Source organism: Vespa crabro, chromosome 15 (assembly GCF_910589235.1).
Source record: "Vespa crabro chromosome 15, iyVesCrab1.2, whole genome shotgun sequence".
NCBI lineage: Eukaryota > Metazoa > Arthropoda > Insecta > Hymenoptera > Vespidae > Vespa > Vespa crabro.
In genome coordinates, this window is record NC_060969.1 from 3,500,844 (window position 1) to 3,523,114 (window position 22,271).

General features: G+C 30.2%; 5 protein-coding genes across 15 annotated transcripts in view; 2 read left to right on the plus strand and 3 right to left on the minus strand.

Annotated features, from left to right (window-relative positions):
- Window positions 1-552: 552 nt before the first annotated feature.
- LOC124429603 (protein RCC2 homolog) lies at window positions 553-3,556 on the plus strand. Of its 3 annotated transcripts, none has more exons than XM_046975092.1 (5): window positions 1,044-1,183; window positions 1,291-1,448; window positions 1,584-1,824; window positions 2,142-2,989; window positions 3,070-3,556. In XM_046975092.1, exons 3-5 carry the CDS (start codon window positions 1,614-1,616, stop codon window positions 3,238-3,240), a joined length of 1,230 nt encoding a protein of 409 aa, XP_046831048.1. In that variant the 5' UTR covers window positions 1,044-1,183; window positions 1,291-1,448; window positions 1,584-1,613; the 3' UTR covers window positions 3,241-3,556. The 3 variants fall into 3 exon arrangements, with proteins under 3 accessions (XP_046831047.1, XP_046831048.1, XP_046831049.1); XM_046975093.1 differs by having other exon boundaries at window positions 1,291-1,372; XM_046975091.1 differs by lacking the exon at window positions 1,291-1,448 and having other exon boundaries at window positions 553-1,248.
- A 785-nt stretch (window positions 3,557-4,341) lies between these two features.
- Window positions 4,342-5,241, minus strand: LOC124429606. The gene is made up of 2 exons (XM_046975098.1): window positions 4,963-5,241; window positions 4,342-4,816 (listed from the first exon to the last, which is right to left on the minus strand). The coding sequence occupies exons 1-2, from the start codon at window positions 5,154-5,156 to the stop codon at window positions 4,651-4,653; spliced, it is 360 nt and encodes a 119-aa protein (XP_046831054.1). The 5' UTR covers window positions 5,157-5,241; the 3' UTR covers window positions 4,342-4,650.
- Window positions 5,242-5,386: 145 nt separating this feature from the next.
- On the minus strand, window positions 5,387-7,970 carry LOC124429604 (ras-related protein Rab-18-B). 2 transcript variants are annotated; one of them, XM_046975096.1, is made up of 5 exons: window positions 7,624-7,970; window positions 7,237-7,354; window positions 6,762-7,079; window positions 6,504-6,691; window positions 5,387-6,256 (listed from the first exon to the last, which is right to left on the minus strand). In XM_046975096.1, exons 1-4 carry the CDS (start codon window positions 7,704-7,706, stop codon window positions 6,530-6,532), a joined length of 681 nt encoding a protein of 226 aa, XP_046831052.1. In that variant the 5' UTR covers window positions 7,707-7,970; the 3' UTR covers window positions 5,387-6,256; window positions 6,504-6,529. The 2 variants fall into 2 exon arrangements, with proteins under 2 accessions (XP_046831052.1, XP_046831051.1); XM_046975095.1 differs by having other exon boundaries at window positions 5,387-6,691; window positions 7,624-7,968.
- A 383-nt stretch (window positions 7,971-8,353) lies between these two features.
- On the plus strand, window positions 8,354-17,575 carry LOC124429600 (uncharacterized protein DDB_G0283357). 5 transcript variants are annotated; one of them, XM_046975087.1, is made up of 13 exons: window positions 8,354-8,814; window positions 9,118-9,387; window positions 10,350-10,454; window positions 10,549-10,687; window positions 10,804-10,965; window positions 11,046-11,577; window positions 11,665-11,976; window positions 12,058-12,219; window positions 12,300-12,731; window positions 12,799-12,987; window positions 13,080-13,939; window positions 14,032-14,475; window positions 14,872-17,575. In XM_046975087.1, exons 2-13 carry the CDS (start codon window positions 9,374-9,376, stop codon window positions 15,064-15,066), a joined length of 3,546 nt encoding a protein of 1,181 aa, XP_046831043.1. In that variant the 5' UTR covers window positions 8,354-8,814; window positions 9,118-9,373; the 3' UTR covers window positions 15,067-17,575. The 5 variants fall into 5 exon arrangements, with proteins under 5 accessions (XP_046831043.1, XP_046831039.1, XP_046831041.1 ...); XM_046975083.1 differs by having other exon boundaries at window positions 8,355-8,814; window positions 11,665-12,219; XM_046975085.1 differs by having other exon boundaries at window positions 8,355-8,814; window positions 9,211-9,387; window positions 11,665-12,219.
- The window catches only part of LOC124429601 (pancreatic triacylglycerol lipase-like), a 22,615-nt gene continuing 13,477 nt past the window's right edge, over window positions 13,134-22,271 (minus strand). Inside the window, exons 2-11 of one of the 4 annotated variants that reach the window (XR_006943495.1) lie at window positions 21,663-21,826; window positions 21,269-21,423; window positions 21,062-21,181; window positions 20,811-20,957; window positions 20,407-20,635; window positions 19,200-19,631; window positions 18,857-18,983; window positions 18,555-18,761; window positions 18,128-18,326; window positions 17,814-18,060 (exon numbers count right to left, since the gene is read on the minus strand). Coding sequence is in view for 3 of the 4 variants with exons in the window: in XM_046975088.1 (XP_046831044.1) it covers window positions 18,224-18,326; window positions 18,555-18,761; window positions 18,857-18,983; window positions 19,200-19,631; window positions 20,407-20,635; window positions 20,811-20,957; window positions 21,062-21,181; window positions 21,269-21,423; window positions 21,663-21,826 (1,684 nt within the window). In the remaining variant the exon portion in view is untranslated. Of the gene's footprint in view, window positions 13,272-17,813; window positions 18,327-18,554; window positions 18,762-18,856; window positions 18,984-19,199; window positions 19,632-20,406; window positions 20,636-20,810; window positions 20,958-21,061; window positions 21,182-21,268; window positions 21,424-21,662; window positions 21,827-22,271 lie in introns of those variants that run through there. The other 3 variants (XM_046975090.1, XM_046975089.1, XM_046975088.1) reach the window with 3 other exon arrangements.

A 22,271-nucleotide genomic window follows, 5' to 3' on the forward strand; every position in this document is an offset into this window, starting at 1 on the left:
CTTTCATTGATAAGGGATCAAAATAATCCTTATAAAATAGTATAGAATGAATTAAAAATATTTGAAAATTTCGAAAAACGATGAAAGGTATTAGTTATCAGTAATCAGACGATAATGTGTGGACGTGTGGATAAGTACGTGTACCGCGCATTTCTAAAAGGGTATTAACAAATTTCTTATCAAAGGTATCACTCGGTGATCATTCATTAAGAGTAGGGATGTTATTTATGTCGTTAGCATCTTTGTTTGGCATTTGGCGACAGGAGGATTATAGAATTCCGTAAGCCGCCAGTCGCCATCTAGCAAATATGATTATTGACAATGTACACATAAACACAAATAATAAATTCAACGTTGCGCAACATGTCCCGTAGTATCAAGATTATACAAAGCGCCTGCAAAATGCACTTCAAACGTAAACCGTAAAATGTAACGAGTATTATTAATAAAAATATTAATAAGTATCATAGTACAAATGCAAAAAGGATACGTTTATATATATATATATATATATATATATATATATATATATATATGTGTGTGTGTGTGTGTTTGGAACTTTACCATCGTATACATAGATCGATTTTTATTTTCTATAGAAAATGATAAAAAGGACATTTAAATGTGAAATAATATAAAGAAAAATGGCGGAAAAATGTTTCGATCGAGTAATCGAATAGGTTGAATTCGATTAATATAACAAGCTCGAAATTCAAAATGTTTGACGAGAGAAATGAAACAGGAATCGTAGTACAAATCCCGTTTTCCTTGCGTTCCCTAAATTTGAAATCTAAGGAACACGGAGCGCGCCCTCGGCGATTTACAATCATAAACCGTGGTTTGCTTTGTACTTATCGTTCGAGCATGGTTTTATTATGATTTTTGAGCGCCAGGTGGCCGCGTTTTTGTTGGCCATTCGTATAGCGGTGCAATTTACTGAGCGCCATTGCATCGATAAATGTCACGAGGGTAGGTCCGCGTTTTCGACAATCGTTTTTCGCGCGATAATAAAGTCACGTTGTTTCGAAGATTGGTGTTGTGTAGTGCGATATGTCTAAGCGGAAAAATACAACGGTTAAGAAAGGTCGCGCGAAATCGAGGAAGGTCGAATACGATGAGGAGGATATTTCGAGCGAACACGAGTCCGATGTAGAGGACGCCGAGAGTGGCACTAATGTCGACGGTGAGGACGCTGCCGAAGACGATCTTACCGATGTCTCCAATATACCTGAGCTGCCGTCGCCAGAGGTGACTGTTATTTACTTTTTCTCATTTCAATATTTATCTCAGGTTAACACAAATATTGATGCTAAAATGGTGATACCCGAAGAAGAATCTCAAGTCATACCAATGTTAATGAGCCTGGCGATCAGTACGTAACGACATTTCTACGATCATGAATATGAATAACGGCTTGGTGGAAGATCCTGGCGGCATCGAATACGCATGTAATATTTCAGATCCGTGTCATGCAAGTTTCATGTAAACTGTATACTACATAATTGCATTTGGATCTTGAAAAGGATTTGGTGGATAATAACAATTTAATAGCTGATGATATGCTCCTATTGATTGTGTTACAGGGAGGTTGGGGTAAGCCTGGCACATTACTTATGTGTGGTCTGACAAATTGGGAAATGGCAGGGCGTAAAGCACCACCAAAATCACTCAAGACAAATGTAGGACGTAGTTTGTGGACTCCTCATACTTTTAAGAATTTAAATGGAGCACGTGTAAGATTGATTGCCTCCGGACCAGCTGCCTCTCATAATATTATTGTTACGGAGGATAATAGATGCTTGACTTTTGGTAAAAATGATAAAGGTAAATTGATCATAATATCCTTAATATAAGATCGTATGAAATCTTTCATTATTTTACCTGCATATATCCGCAGAGAATTTTCTATAGTGCTGGATTAGCAGGAAATTATTATAACATATATGAACATTATTTCAGAACTTTGGGTATATATTAGGGATCGCTCTAAATACTATATTCATACTTGTGATCTATTGTTTAGAATTCTCCAGAAAAAAAAAGAAAAAAAAAAAAAAAAAAAAAAAAAAAGAAAAAAAAACCAATTTTAAAATTCTGTCAAAAATACTTTTGAATAATTTGATATTGTCAATCGATTGTAGGTCAGTTGGGTGTTGGTGATACTAAACGTCGGGATGAACCAACCGAAGTAGAAGCATTAAAGGGACACACTATTATAGCAGCATCTTGCGGTCGAAATCATACGCTTTTCTTAACCAGTCGTGGTTTAGTATTTGCCGCTGGGGACAATAAGTTAGGACAATGTGGGGTAGGAAAATCTGATCCTTGTATAATAAAAGCTACAAAAGTTAAATATTCTGGACCTCCCATAGTAAAAGTAGGGTGTGGGGCAGAATTTTCTATGATCTTAGATATTAAAGGCGGCCTACATTCATTTGGATGTCCAGAATATGGTGTATTAGGTCATAATACAGATGGAAAATATTTTATAACAAATACGAAGATGGCGTTTCACTTCGAGAAAGTGCCTAAACGAATCGTTTTATATGTAGAGAGAGGTAAAGACGGTCATGTCACGCCATTAGATCGTGTTGAAATTACTGATTTCAGTTGTGGTCATTATCACACGGTTGCTATTGATAGTAAAAATCGTGCATTTTCATGGGGATTTGGAGGAATCGGTCGATTAGGCCATAACGAACAAAGAGATGAATTAGTGCCACGTTTAATTAAATTTCTTGAACCACCGAATCGAGGTGTTAGATCTGTCGCCTGTGGTAGTACTTATAGTATTGCAATTAATGTTCATGGTTCAGCACTTATGTTTGGACAAACTAAACGTACAGGAGAAGCTAATATGTATCCAAAACCTATTCAGGATTTATCAGGTTGGGAAATCAGATGTATTGGATGTTCACAAAGTAGTATAGTAGTTGCCGCAGATGATTCTGTTATTGCCTGGGGAGGTAGTCCGACCTTTGGAGAATTGGTAAGTAATATTTTATAAGCGATAATAGTTTATCTATTTTTATGATAAGAGAAAAAAAAAATGTTGTAAAATACTTACAGGGTTTTGGTGAAATGCGTAAATCATCAACTACTCCTATGGAAGTAAAAGCTTTAGAAGGTTTATACATTACAGCGGTTACTTGTGGCGTTTCTCATACATTAATGATCTGTCGAGATGATACAGAAGAGGAGAAAGCTAAAATTAATAAACTTCCAGTATATTCTGTTTAATTATTAGACAATTCCTTGGATTGATAAATACATGGGATACAATGATTACCACATCTTTATAGAAAAGAAAAGAAAAGAGAGAAAAAAAAAAGAAAAAAAAAAGAGAAAAAAAAAGAAAGAAAACAAAAAATCGGAAAGAATGTTTTAATTCTATATACAAGTGTAATCATATCCCAACAAACAACATCAGCCTAACATCAGGGATGCATTGTAAAAAGATTTAAGCTATCTTTGCTTGGGTCCAGAAACAGTTGCAGCATAGAAATGCTCATTTCCTTGAAAAAAAAAAAGTCTTAGCAGACTGCAAAATACGTCCATATAAAACATAGACTTAGCTATTACTCTACTTTGTACTTCCAATTTTTACTTAATCTGTAAATGACAGTTCATCTATAATAGTAATCCCTTTCTGTTAGTAGCTCAGGATATAGACCAAACATATAGATGCAAAAATATATTTTGATACGTTGCTATTTTATTGGAGTTCGCTGTAACTTTTAACCACAGTGAAAGTGATTATTTGTATGAGAAAAAGTGCTGGGAACTGGAAATTGTTAAGAAAGTTTTATTTCTATCATTCATTGTAGTGAATTTATAATCTTGTAATCTATACCATTGATTCATTACGGTAGTACCTGAATCATTGCACCCATAGAAATTTTTATATTATATAAGTACAATATAATACATGACATATATAGATACATAAAAATAATTCACATGTCCAATGATTTATAAACAATGTTTTATTGACTTAATATTTATGGAGTATGACCAATAATTTTATTTGATTTTAGCGTGTAAGAAATGATTACTTCCTTGAAACCAGCATTATTTGTCATACTTTTTTTGTATGAAAATTAATTTTTTATAGTACACATGCAGGAAGTGAAGTTTCAGTGAACATTATATATTGTTGGCTATTGTATTATTATGCAAGGCATTCCAAGATTTAAACTATCACAATTCACAAGTATCTGGAATCCCTTGTATCTCATCTTTACACAACTATTTAAGATTATCCATCATATTATTATTATTATTATTATTATTATTATTATTATTATTATTATTATTATTATTATTATTATTATTTTAAGAATTTGAAAATGAAATAGAGTATTGATTTTACTACATTCATTTTGTTTATTGTATATACAAAATGAATATAAACCTATACAACTTACTTTAAATTTTATAAGACAAATTGTAAAGAACACTGCCAAAATGTGTTAAAACATTTCATTTTTTTATTGTGACACGTCCGGTATTTAATCATTCCATTTCGTTCTATGTAATACTCTTATGCAGATTTTGCACTAAAACAAACTTGTTCTAATAAATTTGTAACGAATGTACAAGTATAATTGTCAAATAAATGAAATTTTTAAGAAAAATCAATTTTTATTATTATAATTGCGAATTCATATAATCTACAATATCTTTTATATATTTTTTTGGAACATTATTATATCTCCAATGTAATAGTTGATACGATATATAATATATTGGATCTACTGGACAGTATTTTAAAACACTGGTTAGTGCCCAAATGAGTGCTAATACTTTATTGCACCTATATATATATGTATATATATATATATATATAAATATATATGTATATTACATATTTAAATAAGAAAAAATGCGCTGTTATAAAACAATGGACACAATATATGTAATCGTAACGAAAATCTTTTATATATTATAAATTTTACTTACGTGAGTTTTCTTGATTCCAAATGTTCATAACAGGAACATTTAAATGGTTTAAAAATGCAAGATTCTCTTGTTATCGTTGAGTCACTAGAAGAGAGATATTTTTCATTTGAAGCATAAGAATAATAGTCCTGTACAAATTCTGTTTCACTGGACATAACTTCATTTTCTGTTTTATCTTCCAATATTAAAGACATATTATATTGATATAATATATTAAAAATTTTGCAATATTTACAGCTTTTTTTTTTTTCTTTTTATATGTACTTCAAAATAAATTTGTAGATATAGCAAAGAAAATTATATAAAATTTTATAAGAGGACTTAAAAATAATTGAGCATCAGTTTACATTGTTAAAAAAAATTGTTTATGGACTTGTTATAAAAATATTAAAAATATATGAATTCAGTAATCTGAACATATGTATTAATATAATATGATAGTAGCATATAATATATATTGAAAATGCTTTATTTACAAATAAGTTACAATAGATTTGTGTATAAGACAATTACCATATATTTGTTTTGAAGATTCTATTTGTATATTTCCACTTATTCTTAATTTTTGGATCAGTATAACTTTTATAAATTATGTGCATTATATGTAATAGAATATAAGCAAGTAAAAGACAAATCACTAAAAAAAAAAAAAAAAATTGTACTAATGCATAAATTTGTTTATATATACATATACATATATATATGGGTGATCGTTGTTTGACCTTTGGAGGAATTTTTATGAGTCCACCCTCCCCTGATTCAGCTTGAAATAAATATAAAAAAGATCATTTTCAAATCTTAGCATTTTATCTTAATATTAAAGCACATTGAAGATCAGATACCTTTGTATATTTAAATAACACAGAGATTTTACATACTTTTAGATATCATTTTTTATAACAAGCAACGAAAACTGAATAAATTTGACTATTGTACAAAAATGACGCATATATGCATATATATATATATATATATATATATATATATATATATATATGTATGTATGTATGTATGTATGTATGTATGTATGTATATATGTATGTATATGTATATTATATATATAACAAATCTTATATAAGTGTATAAATGTAACAAAGCAAGAGACTATAAAAAGTGAACAAGTGTCTGTGATAAAAACTTTATCAGTATTATAATAAAAATGATTTATTTTTGAATATTTAGAAATAAATTGAATAAAAGACAATAGAATTAACGGTTTGCTTTGCTTATTATTAATGGTTCAAAGCGCCAGCTTTTCATTCTTGGCTTAGCCTAAGTCCAATTTTTTGTACACCTGCAATATATAACTATAAATTGATGATATTTTTAAAATTCGTATTTAATTAAATTATTAATTAATGTAGATCTATAAATCGTTAGCACATTTTTGTATAGTTCACAGATTGTGTAATGTTTGTTTCTTTATCTAATGTAATATAATTCTAACAATGATTCACAATATTATGTATTCATTGTAACTTGTTTTAGTTGTTTAATAAACAACATATCATACAATAGGCGCCATGCTTATAACCCATTACCAAAAAAATTTCTTTATCACAGCCACTTAAATCATACTGCAATAACAACGCGAATATGCATTCTGTGGTTCATAATCATCCGTCAATTGTATTCCTCTTTTTCCCATTCTATACCTAGCACCGGTCATATTGCCATTATCAATATATTTTGAAGAGTGAGTATCCCATAAACCAGGAGTTTGTAATATCTATTTATATATAATATTTAATTTTTATGATTAAATTGTCAATAATATATAATAAATCATTGTATATTACCTTTTGAACGAGTTCCTCGAAGCAACACTTTACTCCATCCGCCGTTTTAGCACTACTTTCAATATATAGGGACTGATGTCTCCTAGCAAATTGTAAGCCTTCTTCATTGCTAACTTCCCTATTTGGTAAATCTATTTTATTACCTACTATCATTTTAACAATATCCGTTTTATTACAGTACGTGTTTAATTCATTAAGCCATGTATCCAATTTTAAAAATGTATTTCTATCGGTAACATCATATACTAAAATAGCTCCTTGTCCATCTCTATAATAACTTGGTGTTAAAGTACGAAATCGTTCTTGTCCAGCAGTATCCTATACAATGACAGATATTTAATTAAAACAATTAAAACTTTATATAACATATATATATATATATATATATATATATATATATATATATATCTATATAATTATAGTTTCAATACGGTATTGTAACTATAACAAACCAATATGAAATTGTGTAACTAACCCAAATAGCAAGTTTCACTATACTATCATCTATTGTGATATATTTTGTTTTATAGTCCATCCCGACTGTATTTCGCATATTTTCCGAAAATTCATCTTCTGTGAACCTTAAAAGTATACTAAACAAGCAAAAAAATAAAAAATAAATAAATAAATAAAAAAAAGAAAAATTAAAAAAAAAAGAAAAGAAAAAATAAAAGAAGAGAAAAGAAAAGAAAGAAGAAGAAAAAGAAAAAAGAAGAAAATAGGAGAAAGAATGTTACATTATTAATAATCAACTTTATACACTTTGAATTAATCACATTGAGAAAAATTAAATATGTATATATATATATATGTATATATATATATATATATATACATACGTGTGTAATTATAATATATCTACCTTGATTTACCCACGTTAGATTCTCCTATCATAAGAAGTTTTAGCACTGTTAAAATATTTTGATCCATGTTATGATCATCCATAATATAATATCGAATTAAATAGAATTTTTTCTTTTTTTTTTTTCTTTTTGTTTTTAAAGAAATAATACGCGTCTTATTATTTCTTTACGACACCACTAAACGCGACTGACTTTTGATAATGCAACAATATATGTATCTGCACCTCATAAGTATTAATTATCAACAACATAAACGCGTCACAAATTAATACGATGACACAAAAGATAGTAACTGTAAAAGACACTTAGATAGACTAATAACTCATCTATGGTAAAGATTACTATGATTTTTCAATTCTCCTTTAGATGGCGCAACAATCACCAACTGTATAACCTAAAGCTTCTTCTTTCTGATTGTGCACGACTTCTTTGTAATCTTCGTTCTAGTTAATGCAATATACATATATATATATATATATATATTTTTCACATACACATGCACACACACACACGCACAACACGTACATTATTTATTGATTATCATTTCTATTTAAATCTACTCGTGAACGAAATCACTTTTATCAAACTCATTAATAATCTTATTGTACTTCGTTAACTAGATTTATTGACAATAATAATTTTTCGAAAAGATTGTATTTAGTATATTTATATTTTTATTTATTCATTTTATTTCTTTTTATTGAAAACAAATGCAATATTAAATTATTTATTCTAAGAGTTAATACAAGTGTGATCGTTATTTTATTTATTTATTTATTTTTTTTTTTTTTTTCTTTTTTATTGCGTGTATCACAGTGAACATATACAAATTCATATTATTTACTTGTGTATCATTTGTTTGAAGAAAGAGTGTGCTTTAAATATAGATCGATCGATCAATATTATACGAAATAAATAAATGAAAAAGGAGAAAAGAAAGGAAAAAAACGTAAAAGAAAAAGAAACGAAACAATGGTGGAATTAATTCGAGGAGTGATATATCATTTTCATTTTTATTAGTGTGGTATCTTTATCTGAGAAAATATGGTGTCAGTCTTTCTAACCTATACCAAATTCGGTATTCGTATAATAGCACGTCCGAAGATGACGTTTGTAATAAATTATTACAGACAATACGATGTTAATTATTAAATATTATTCTCACGGAATATAATACACAATGAATAATAGTAAACTTTATAAATAAGTTTTGAAAAAAATCTAATATATATATATATATATATATGTCTATCTATCTATCTATATATATATGTATATATATATATATAAAAGTGAAAAGTTATTACATTGTTATTTGAAAAATAACGATATGTAATCAATTCTGAACAATAAGTTTGTATATTAGGTTAATAGTAATTTTTGATTTAAGTTAATTGAGAAAAAACTTAATAAAATATATATATATACATATATATATATACATATATATATATATGTGCATATATATATATATATATATAATTATTCTAAAGGTGTACGTTAAGTAATATCGAAATAAAAATGTATGTAAGAGTACACGCCTTATCTAAAATAAGGTAAGAGAGAAGTTTGGCTTGATTGCAAAGGATAAAGATGGCCGCGGTAGGCTGCCATGAAGGGAGTGCGTCGCTCGTGCTCGTGGAAATGGGACGTTGCAACATCGAAGTGTCATTGTTGTTCTTATGAAGTGTCAGTTAGTGACGTTAAGTTATATTGTTCGGTGAACGAATTTAAGAAGAATAATTTGAAATGGCATCCGACGGGTAAAATAAATCAATTTTCTCTATGATTAAACTCGCATAACGCGATAGTCGTCGCATAACGATTTAATGTATGTATGCTTTTGCCCCGAATGGTTTGCAGATCGATAGTGAATTTTTACCACTGACCCGTCCCAGTTTTCACTCTAGACAGGTTTTTCGTGTTCTTAGATGGGACATAGTTATTACGTTTCTCACGATTACTAGAAGATATTTGGGCGGGTCCCTTGCAATTTCCTTATTGTATTTTACATTGTCATTTTTATGCCTTTGCTCTCGTTCCTTTTCTGTACGTACTGCGTTATCTTTTCCTTTTCTCTTTCTCTCTCTCTCTCTCTCTCTCTTTCTCTCTTTCTCTCTCTCTCTTTCTCTCTTTCTCTGTCTCTCTCTCTCTCTCTTTTTTCTTTTTTCCTTCCTTCACGATTTCGCGCTTTCATTTTTCTTTTTTCACGACTATACGCACACGATCTACGCGCGAATGACTCTCCGCGGCCTATTTTAACCAATTAAACGGATAACATGACATCAGGCAGTTGCTTGTAATGCCACCAGCATTCCCATCAATTTATGATTTTAACAATAGAGGTCGAATGTTCTTTTTTTGTGTTTCTTTTTCTTTCTTTCTTTTTTTTTTTCCTTTTTCTTTTTTTTGCGGATTATTACTTTTGTATTTTTATCTTATACCTTTTATTCCCGGGTCAGGGAAGGGAGGGGGGGAAAATTGATTAATGGATTACGCCTATGTATCTCTGACAATTAGTTATTGGGTTATTAATATTTGTCTGTAAAAGTATATCCTTTTTAATCTATTTATTTTAATTTGATTTATCCTGATCAGTTGATTATATTTATAATTGATTTATATTCCTTTTGTATAGAATATAAATATATAGATATATGCATGCAAAAAATTTGTGCCATATACGTGTCTAATATTGTGATATCATAATTAAAAACAATTACAGTAGGATGGAATGGGTTGAAATAATAGAACCACGTACAAAGGAGCATATGTATGCTAATCTTACTACTGGAGAATGTGTATGGGATCCACCACCTGGCGTACCTGTGTAAGAGATTATTAGTTTTTATATCATTGAATATATATATATATATAATCATTCAAATGTTATGGATCATTTAAAACTTTTGAATAATTTATAGGAAGAAGACGGATAATAATCAATGGTGGGAATTATTTGATCAGAATACTTCAAGATTTTATTATTACAATGCCACATCTCAGAAAACTGTTTGGCATCGTCCAACTGATTGCGACATTATCCCATTAGCAAAGCTTCAGGTAAATAATTTTATTCATTAATCTTATCCATTTTTTTTTCACAGTTTTTAATCTATAAAAATTGATATATATATATATATATATATATATATATATATATATAAATATTGTCGTAGACATTAAAACAGAACACAGAGCCGGCTGGTAGTAGTGGAGGTGATGTCCAAAAAAATGCAGAATCAAGAAAGAAAGAATCTGTGTCTACACAAACTCAGACACCTGTTAGTCGTTCGATGCGTTTCAATCATCAAGACAATCCTAATTTATCTGTTACACTGGTAAGATTATTATTTGTAGAAAGATATTTGTATATCAATTTTATATATATTTTTGTTTTTCTTTCTTTTTTGTTTAATAGCAAGTGGGTAATGCTAGTAAATCTCGAACATCTGGTATCGGTGTGGATATGCAGACATCTCCACCATCTCCGTCTCCTTCTTCGAGACGACATCATCATCATCACCATCATCATCACAATAATCGACATCATAGACATCACGAAGTACCGGCGACTAGACGACAACATAATCATTCGCAAGATTCTGGTCGATCCAGTGATAGTTCTGTCTCCCATAGTCGTACGTCTTTAGAATCAACAGGATATCGATTGTTAGACTCACCACATCGTCATCATCATCGTTCTACGGTTCAACCTCCACCAGCACACGCCCAGTCTTCACCTAGACAGCATAGCGGCACATTAGAAGGTAGATGTCACAAAAGTGGAACTCTTGAAAGCGTTAAAAATCAGAAATCTATACCATTGGGTGAACCACCACCATTGGGATTGTCTCTCTCAACTAGTACACCTCTTTTCAAGAAAAAGACTTTCCCAGATGCACAGCGCGAGGGTAGAATAGGAAATTTGGATCTTGAAAAGAACAAAAATGGTAAGATTTCTGAGGATCCTTTTATTGAAGCAAATCTCAAAAAAAAAAAAAAAAAAATCAATTATATAAATATATTTGAAAATTTAGGTAAAGAAAGTAGTAGGGGTTCCTACGGTCCTGAACCAAGTACATCTCCATATAGAGATTCTTTAATGGAATCAAGAGTATTTAGGCAAGAAATGCCACCTTATCGTCCGCCAGAAGTTCAAATAAGTCATAGTTATAAATCGCAAGGTGAAAAGTATGGTTCGTTGGTAGAAAGTGGTAATCGTTTCCTTAGGGAAAGAGATTGGGAAATGCATCAAAGAGAAAGAGTTAATAGTTTGGACAAATCCAATACTTCTGCCTTTTATCCAAGTTCCATGCATCCACGGAATATGAATAAGCAAGATACTACAGGTAGTATAGGTAAAAGACATTATGGATGTTCCGCGTCATTGTCAGAAGCAAATGTTCGTGATATGTATGGGGCAATGTTAGCAGAGAGAAACGATCCATCCAAGAGTCTAGTGCGAGGTACAGGAATTATTGGTAACGTAGCTAAGCAAAGAAGTATGGAAGTATCCGAGAGAGAAAGAGAACGGGATCGTGACAGAGAGAAGGAATATAGAAGGAATACAGCGTGCAATAATTCGCTCGACTGTAAGTACATAATTGTACGATATTGCCTTTAAAATTATACATTATCAAAATACTGAACGTCGTTTGTGATTGATTTATAGGCACGTCGCAGCCTCTGGCTCGTAGTTATAGTTTCGTGCAACAGCAAAAGTTGCAACAATTACATCAACAACAACAGCAACAGCAACAACAACAACAACAACAACAACAGCAGCAACAACAGCAACAGCAAAGTAGAAGAAGAGATAGAGATGAGGATGCGATGCATGAGCGTTATTTGATAAGTCAAAGTCACGAACAATCTAGGCAGCGACTTAGTAGTAACACGAGTAGTAGCAACAGTAGCAACAGCAGTAGTAATAGTGCCGTAGGAGAAGATATAGAAGGTCATTTGGATACGGAGGATAGTAAGAAAAAAAGAAGTAATGGTAATCCAAGTCCACCGTTGTCTCCTTTCTATGGAAATCTTTTATCGGATGCCGATCATTTGTTACCACTTCAACATTATATTCTTCAGCAAGCTAAGCTATCAGGTATTTAAATTATTCATCCTGTGTTGATATATCATATGTTATACATATTATATATTTGTTTTTAAAGGTTGTTACAAGTTTGGTGATCCATTGTTAGTAGAAGAGGGTGATGATTCTTTAGACGAAGAAGGTGGTCGAAGCGGAGGTATCGGAGGAAGAGTCGACGATGATTCTGATGATCAATTTGCCGATGACGAGGCAGCAAGTAATCAGGGTGACTCGTCTAGCCAAGAATATCTCGAAGATCATTATGCTGGTTAATATATTTTTTATTAATATAATAAATTTTCCTTTTTATCAATAATATAATAATTTAAATTAATTTCTATCTTTTATTTATAATTATAGATCTAGGTAACTACGATACTGCTGGTTTAGCGACCTATTATAATACAGCCGACACATTGACAAGGCCGCAACCATCTCCACCAGCTTCGCCGACTATAGTGACTCAACCAGAGACACAAGATACTGTCGTTCCCTGTGTAAGACGAGTATCATTACCATCATCCACCTTAACTTCTACGCCAAGTGGGATCACTGGAAACGATAATACAGATTTAGATGAAGCACGTCGTGACGATAGTACCAGTGGTGGTGACATTGAAAAATATGCTCAAGACAATCTTAATTTGAATTGTGGAAGACCGAAAGGATTGAGATTATTGTTCCGAAAGAAATTCAGTGTCCGTGATATTCTCAGTTGGTCAAAGGATCCAATACCCCAGCCTATGTTGGTTGTCGTAGATGGTGAAAAATTATTGAAAAGAGAGGCTTGCAATTTGTTTCGATTGGTTCAGGTATATATGGGTGATCGTAAGGCAAACGTCGGTATGACATTAGACGGAGTTGCTATGGACATAGTAAATACAGCATTTTCTAAGCCACCTTTACGCGATGAATTATACGTTCAAATCTGTAGACAGACTACAGAAAATCCACGAAAAGAAAGTCTTCGTAGAGGTTGGGAACTTATGGCCGTTTGTTTAGCATTTGTACCACCTAGCGCTACATTTGAACCTTACCTCGAAGGATACATGAATAGGCACCGTGATCCAAACTTCCAATTTCCAGAGGTTGCTAAGTGGCCAATTCATGTACAGGTTAGTCATTATGCAACTGTTGCCTGTAAACGTCTTCAACGAATTGGTGCTCATGGTAAACGACAGCCACGTAAAGCTACCATAGAAGATATCGATCAAGCTAGGGTAATTATTTCTAATAAATATTCTAATTAAATTATATATATATATATACATAAAATGTGCCTGTAGAATAACTTTTACATTTTCAACGATAGATCCAAATTTTCCGTGCGTCGATGTTCGGTGCAACATTATCCGAAGTAATGGCTTTGCAAAGAGATCGTTTCCCTCTTCGAGAATTACCATGGATACAAACGACTTTAACTAGACAAGTATTGGTACGTGGTGGTACATTAACGGAAGGTATATTCCGAGTATCAGCCGATGCCGATGAAGTTAGTGCTTTGAAAGCCTGCTTAGATAAATTTGAGGATGGTGCGATATTGGCAGCGTCCCAAGATGCACATGCTCCTGCTTCCTTATTAAAGTTATGGGTACGGGAATTGTACGAGCCTTTGATACCTGACTCCTTTTATACGGAGTGCGTATCGATGCGTCACGACGATGCACAAGTTTCAGCAAGTAGCGTAGCCGCTATCGTCGATAGATTGCCTGATCTCAATCGACGCGTTTTGTGTCACCTAATACGATTCTTACAGGTATGTCAAGTTATTTCTATTATTAATCTTTTGCGCTTCAATCAATCATTTTTAGCATTCGACTGACATAACAACTTAAAGCTTTCTCCATTACAATTGCCATCTGTACTGCTATCAACATTGTCCTTTTTCTTCCCCCCCCCCCAAGTAATTATATTAATAATAATGTATAAGTTGAAATGATATCATTGTTTACTGATAAATGTCGTATATACACTCGTTCTTCTCGGTATATTCTTTACGTATACGTAGTATAGTTTATCTCGTTGTTATGCCAACAATGCTAGTTTGATAGTATTATTAACGCAACTGATATTACTAATGATCATTATCGAGAATTAGGATTTATTACATGATTAAGCTATAATAAATTTTAACAAATTTTTCAATTTTTAGATATTTGCCAGGCCCGAAGTAGTAGCACGTACCAAAATGGATGCAAATAATCTTGCAATGGTAATGGCACCAAACATTTTACGGTGCACATCACAAGATCCTCGTGTTATATTAGAAAATGCACGAAAGGAAATGGCTTTTGTTCGTACTCTGATCGAGTCGTTAGACACTGCTTGGGTCGATGATCTTCACTGACCATTCTATTACGCTAGCAAAGAACACTTTAGACTATTATGCCAAATGAATCAGCTGTATATTCACACCCGTTGTTAGTTATCTCACTGTTCTCTACACGTTCGTATTTTTATTTTTCTTTATACTTTCTTTTTTATTATTATTATTATTATTATTATTATTATTATTATTTTCTTTTTTTTTCGTTTATTTGTTTGTTCATCTATCGTCGCCGACGATTTCTCGTCATTAAAAACCTTAAATGTTCGTGTTGGTAAGTTTAGTGCTCAAAGTTTTACCAAGCTAATAACGCCATATTATTCTCCTTCTCACTTTTTATTTATTATTTATATACAGATTCTATGTTATATAAAGAGATAGAGATTATTAGATTATATTATGTAGATCCCTCTATATATCACATTGTATGTCTATATATATATATATATATGTATATATATATATATTTATATGTGTGTATATATACATACTTATATATATATGTATATATATGTATATATATATATATATATACATATATATATATTTTACCATCCCCTTGTTACCGCGCGAAGCAAGCAAGCGGACGGCTTTTTTACTCGATCATTGTTGAATCTCGTGTAAGATACAAGATCCATCCCCCATGTGTTATCATGTATAGCTGCACTCTTCGCGATGATCTTTTTTGTATAAGCGATGGATTGAGAGACGTGTAAAACGTTTATCAAAGGAGTAAACATTGTAAAACATCAATAAGTTGTACTCGCAGATGTACTTTCTTTGATTTTTTCCTCTTTTTGAGTTTCCTAAACGTTTTATATCTTAAATACATATATATATATATATATATGTATATATGTATATTATTTCATCATTTCATTTACATAGAACATATTTAACATATTAACATTATCAGTTTGATAACTATTTCAACGTGTTTATGGGATTAATGAATGAAGAATCTTAAACGATGTTTCTGAACTCTCAACATTGTCATTGAAAACAGATGATATATTCTTCTTCTTCTTATTCATCATCATCATCATCATCATCCTCATCATCGTCATCACATCGTCATCATCACATCATCATCATCATCATCATCATCATCATCATCATCATCATCATCATTATTGTTAAACAAATTCAGCTTCATCTATGTAATTGTAGCGAAGAAATGTTTAAAGGCACCGTTACGCTTATCACAGTTTCTGAAATAGAGAGAAAGAGAGAGAGAGAGAGAGAGAGAGAGAGAGAGAGAGAGAGAGAGAGAGAGAGAGAGAGAGAGAGAGAGAGAGAGAAAGTGTGTGAGAGAGAGAGAGAAGAAATATAACAATGTTATACAGAGCTGCCCAAAAACCTATCACGAATCGACTATTATTTTTATTTGACGATATACACAGTCACTCTCATTGTGTACAATGTGTTCCTGAAGAGTACAAGTTAAATCTTTACGCGTTTCATTAAACGAAAAAAGAAAAAAAAAATAAAAGAACAAAAAGAAAAAAAAATGATATTTAAATGACAAAATGATATATAGCCGCACACGCATACAATATATACATACTTACATGTACATGCATACACATACATATATACATACATGCATACGTACGTACGCACACAATACACAAATAAAAATTAACGTTCCTATGCGAATAATAATGGCTAAATAGTTTCTTGGTTTTACTTGTCCACGCGATGAAAGTAGAGAAATGAACGATGATAAAGAAGAAAAGAAAAAAAGAAAAAAAAAAAAAAAAGAAAAAGGAACAAAAACAAAAAAAAAAAAAAGAAGAAGAAAAAAAGAATTGAAACGACATAGTAGAGATAATGAACAAAAAAAAAATAGAATTAGAGACTAAGTCATAGTTACGATACAGCAACAATAGGGGGATAATAGAACGAACAAAAAAATGTCGTATTGAAAGGGGAAACGGGGAGATAAAAAAAAAAAAAAAGGAAAAGAAAAACAAAAAAAAAGAAGAAAAAAAAAACGATTAAACGCAAATGATTATTGCTTCGTACTGTAATTTATGATGATGTCATCGCTTATCCTTTATTTTTTACATTAGACTATGTTAGCTTTATAATCGAAATCACATATGCATTATCATTCGTCATTAAACTCGTGCGCACACATATTGCATACATACATACACACACAAACAGACACACACGCACATACACATATTCATCGCGCGCATCTCTTATTACATATATTCATCATATATATATATATATATGTATATCTTGTACATATATATATATATATATATATATCTTGTACACAAAATATATAAAATCGATTAATCATTAATACTGTTGAAGAGAGATTTTACATTTAGCTGAAGAATAATCTATATAAAATGCTTTAATTTACTTGTAATGTTAGCTATGTCCAAAGGATATAAAAAATGATAAAAAAAAAAAAAGAAAAAAAAATGAACCAAAAAAAAAGAAAAGAAAAGAAAAGAAAAAAAAACAGAAATTGCAAGAAAATACTTTCAACAATCCTATCGATCATTACCAAAAGTATAACAATTTTATCAACTATGCCTTCTTGTCTATTTTATTATTATTATTATTATTATTATTATTATTATTATTAATATTATTATTATTATTATTATTATTATTATTACTATTACTATTATTATAATTATTATTATTATTATTATTATTATTATTATTATAATTATTATTATTAATTTTATTATTATTATTATTATTATTATTATTATTATTATTATTATTATTATTATTGATTTCTTTTCTTTTTATTACTATTTTTTGTCTTCCTTATAAGGAAAAGATCTCTACCGAGTGTTATGCGTTTACACGCATGTAATATTCTTAATGTTAAATCATTTTCATATACTGGGAGTTGAAATAGTGTTGATACTTTTGCCCTTTCATTTTTGTCTTCTTCTTTTTTTGTTTTGTTTTGTTTTGTTTTGTTTTTCTTCTTTTTTTTCTTTTCTTTTCTTGCCTTTTCTTTTGCATCTCTTTTTCCTACGTAATATAATCAAGAAAACAAATTTTCTCGACGAAAATTTGTATGTATGATGTATTTACTTACTTATATCACTTATCCATGTACAACATACATACATGAATATTATTTATCAGTTTTCCTCATCCATGCGCGAAGATTTTAATTGAATTCATTTGATCATCAACAATTGTCAACGAATGAAGCTGCCGAACCACTGGCAATTTCTGCATATTGCTGCCTATTCGCTGAGCATAACTTGCTGGAGAGATCGGTCTCTCTTTTTCTATTTGTTATGTAACACACATAGAAGAAGAAAAAAAAAAAAAAAAAAAAAAGAAAAAGAAAGAAAGAAAGAATTTATTGGAACATATCTTATTGTTAAAGTATAAAAACGCATTATCGTTGAAAATTTCAACTTAAATTGTTAATTAATTTTTAAATGTAATTATTATTGTTATTATCACGCTAACCTGTTGTTTAATGTTAGCTACATATATATTAAAATACTCACCCTCTTCCTGGTAATTCCATAACGTCAACGCTAACACTGTTTACGTATAGTCGATCGTTACACCAAAAAAAGCATAGTGATCGCGGTTGAAGCACGTCCATATCGTAAGACCATGATAACTCGACACGTTTGATCTTGCCAATTGAACCTGATGGATGAGCAACTATCATTCTTACGCTCGAGCCATGCTCTAGTCTCATATAACCACTGCAATTTGCAAATGAATCCATGAATAATTCATAATGATTGGCCAATTTAGATTTAAAAATAATTGAAGCCCATCATGATTATTATAATCGCACCTAGGTGTTAGATCCATATTACGTATCAGTCCGTTGTCAGCATGAAGAGTGACCTTCATGAAACCTTGAACCCAACTTTCAGCAGTTCGTGGTCTAGCTAGATTGATTGTTATTCTATAGTGTCTTCCTAAATAATAATTATTTGTTTTATTAGAAAACAAAACAAAAATATATATATATATCAGATATTTATAATAGTCATTAAAATCGATTAACATTTATTTAATAAAACGAATTAAAATTTCATGAAGATGTTATATAGATTAAAGAGAGAAAAAAAAAACAAGAAAAAACAGCAACAACGATTAAATGCATAATCATTACAATTTGGCATCGAACTTACTGCAATAAGGTTCCTCTTTGCCGGTGTTAAAAAAAAATTTAGATCCTAATAACGAAGAGACATCCTGTTTAATAGCTGTACGTTTTAATAATGCTGGACTAGAATCAGCGTGATATCCCATTATCGCACAGTTTAAACTATCGTTGCCCTTGCAAGAAAAACACTCGCCCTTTAGGAAAGTTGAATAACTTGAACATTCGTGTGCTATATATTGACACTTCGAATTGATACTCTCGGTGAAGAGTTTTATGGCACGCACATGATTGCAAGCCACAAGGACACGTGATGCTTCATCGAAACCTTCACGTATTAGAGTCAATGGTAAAGACGGTGTTGTCTCACTTAAATCCGTACAACCTGGCTGTTCCTTTCCATTGTTTGGATAAAAGTCCAAATGTCCACAAGCTTGACTCATACCATAACCTGGAAGCCCTTATAGTTTTTTTATTTATTTAATTTTTTCATCATCACATCGGATTTATTAATATTTTAATCGGACGATTAATAGTAATTGAATTAAATCATAAATGAAATTTCATAAATTTCAAGTGAATAGACGTGTTGTAAAAAAAAAAAAAAAAAAAAAAAAACAAAAAAGAAAATATCATTTCAACCCTCATCTTTTAATTAATTATTAACAAATTTAATATCAATATTTCTCCATTTTTTCATTTTTAATATTAATTAACAGATAAGGAATATATTTGTATGCACATACGTATGTAAATTTCTTCTCTCTTTTTCTTTTTTTTTTTTTTTTCATTTTCTTTCTATTTCTTTTTTTTTCTCTTCTTCCTTCTATGAAATAAAATATAAAATTATAAATAATATATATTGTACGTTGAAATTTCACTTCTATTAGGACGCACAAGGAATTATAATAAATTCATTTTTTGTCGATTGATTCAATGTCATTTGCAATTGTTATTTGTACGAATTAATTAATGAATTGAATTGAACGAAGAAAAATGCCTTCTTTATTTTTTTTTTTTTCTTTTTTCGATATTCTTTTTCTTATCTCATTTTCTACAACAAAAAAATATGTGTGTAGCGATGAAATTTCGTTTATGATTTAGTATTAACATGATTTATTTTTTTTTTTCCCCGGTTTTTTCACATATACATATACATATATATATATATATATGTATATGACAAAAAAAAATGTGTACATTTTTATTTTTCTCTTGATTTTAAATTGACCTACCTAAGAAAAATATACTCTTTCCGTCTGTATGAATAACATCGACCAGTTGGGCATCAGTATAATCTAAACGAATGTGACTTGGCATTCCTTGAAAATATGGTTCAGCTGGATCCAAGCCTGTTATTCGACCGATATTACCACGTAATTTTTCACCAGCATAACCGGCTGTATGTGCACCAAGACTGTGACCTATCAGATGTACGTCGTTTGGATCCAATCCGTAGTTGGTCTGTTTTATTTATTTTTTTATTTATTTTATTTTTTTTTTTTCATTTCATCCAAAAGAAAAAAAAAAAAAAGAAGAAAAGAACAAACAAACAAACGCCATTATAAAAAGTGCATATAGACAAATTATATAGTAATAAGAATAATCATTGTAATATAATTAACAATATTGACTTTACCTGCAAGTGTTTGATAAGATAAGCTATTTCTAAGCCAACCAATCTGGTATTGGCAGTAGCTTGAGTATAAAGTGGTAAACTACCACCGGCCCAATCAACCACAATTACATTGTAATCACCGTGTTTTAATAATTCGTTTCTCATTTCCTAAATAATTGAATATTAATTCGTTTGTTATTTTATTTATCGTTACATTTAATTATTAGAAAATTTGAAAAAAAAAAATATATTTATATTATATCACGTAATACCTTTACCCAACTGCTAAGTGGTGTATCAATGAAACCATGAATGATGAATTTAGTTTTTCGTTTAGGATCAAAGTTCGAATATTTGATCGATTTTTCCTTGGCTACCATTAATACGTGACCCTATATAATCATGATTTTCATTAATTTTATTAAATTATAATTATGATTGAAATGATTTAAAACGTTTTAACATTTTGTCGTACTAACCACAGTTGGATTGTCATTGGTGTAAAGTATGAAACTGGTATTGATTACTTCTCTTGGTAAAGGAAATATGTTGAGTGGTCGATGCATCAAATGATACCAACTTCTGGTTATGTTCAAACATCCTAATTCTTCGTAACACCTTGTTTCGTTCTCAACTGTAAAGTATATAGTATGAATTTTTTTTTAAAATCGCGATATTTCAATTGTATATATATATATATATATATTTTTTTTTATACATATTTTTCTTTCCATTTGTTATTATTACTATTGTTGTTATTGTTGTCGTAGTTTTATTTATGTATATATATATATATATATATATATATATATATATATATATATATATATATACACATATAAGCGGATTAGGTGTATAGAAAATGGTAATTACATGGTAACCATGGTATGTTCACTTCGATTCGATCGCTTCTTGCCCATTGAAAGGGGTCCAGGATTCCGGCGGAGCAAAGAACAGGAGTCAATGCGACGAGGAGCAAAATGGTTACTCCTGCGACCTCGGAGACGTCGTATTTACTCGTATCGCTCCTCCTCATCCTGAAGAAAAAAAGAGAAAAAAAAAAAAAAAAAAAGAAAAGGACGAATGTTAAATTTCATTCCGTATCAATTATTATTTCACTTCTTTCTTTTTATTTTCTTTAAAGAATTAAGAATAATGATATTAGTTCAGTATTATTGTAAGAACAAAGAATCATATCGATCATGTATGAAAGTAATAATTTTCTTTTTCCTTAAACTTGACAATGATATTGTTTTTATTTTAATGAGATAATGTGCCTTAGGATTTTTAAGAGATTTTTTTTAATTTTTCTTTTTTCTTTTTTTTTTTTTTTTTTTTTTTTCTTTTATTCAACACAAAAATGACACCCTTCAATTCTATTGATATTTTTTCAAAAGTATCTTCACGAAGATTCTTTCTTTGTTCTTTTTTTGCTTTTTTTTTTTCCTTTTTTGTTTCTTTTCCACTTATTTTTCTTTCCCT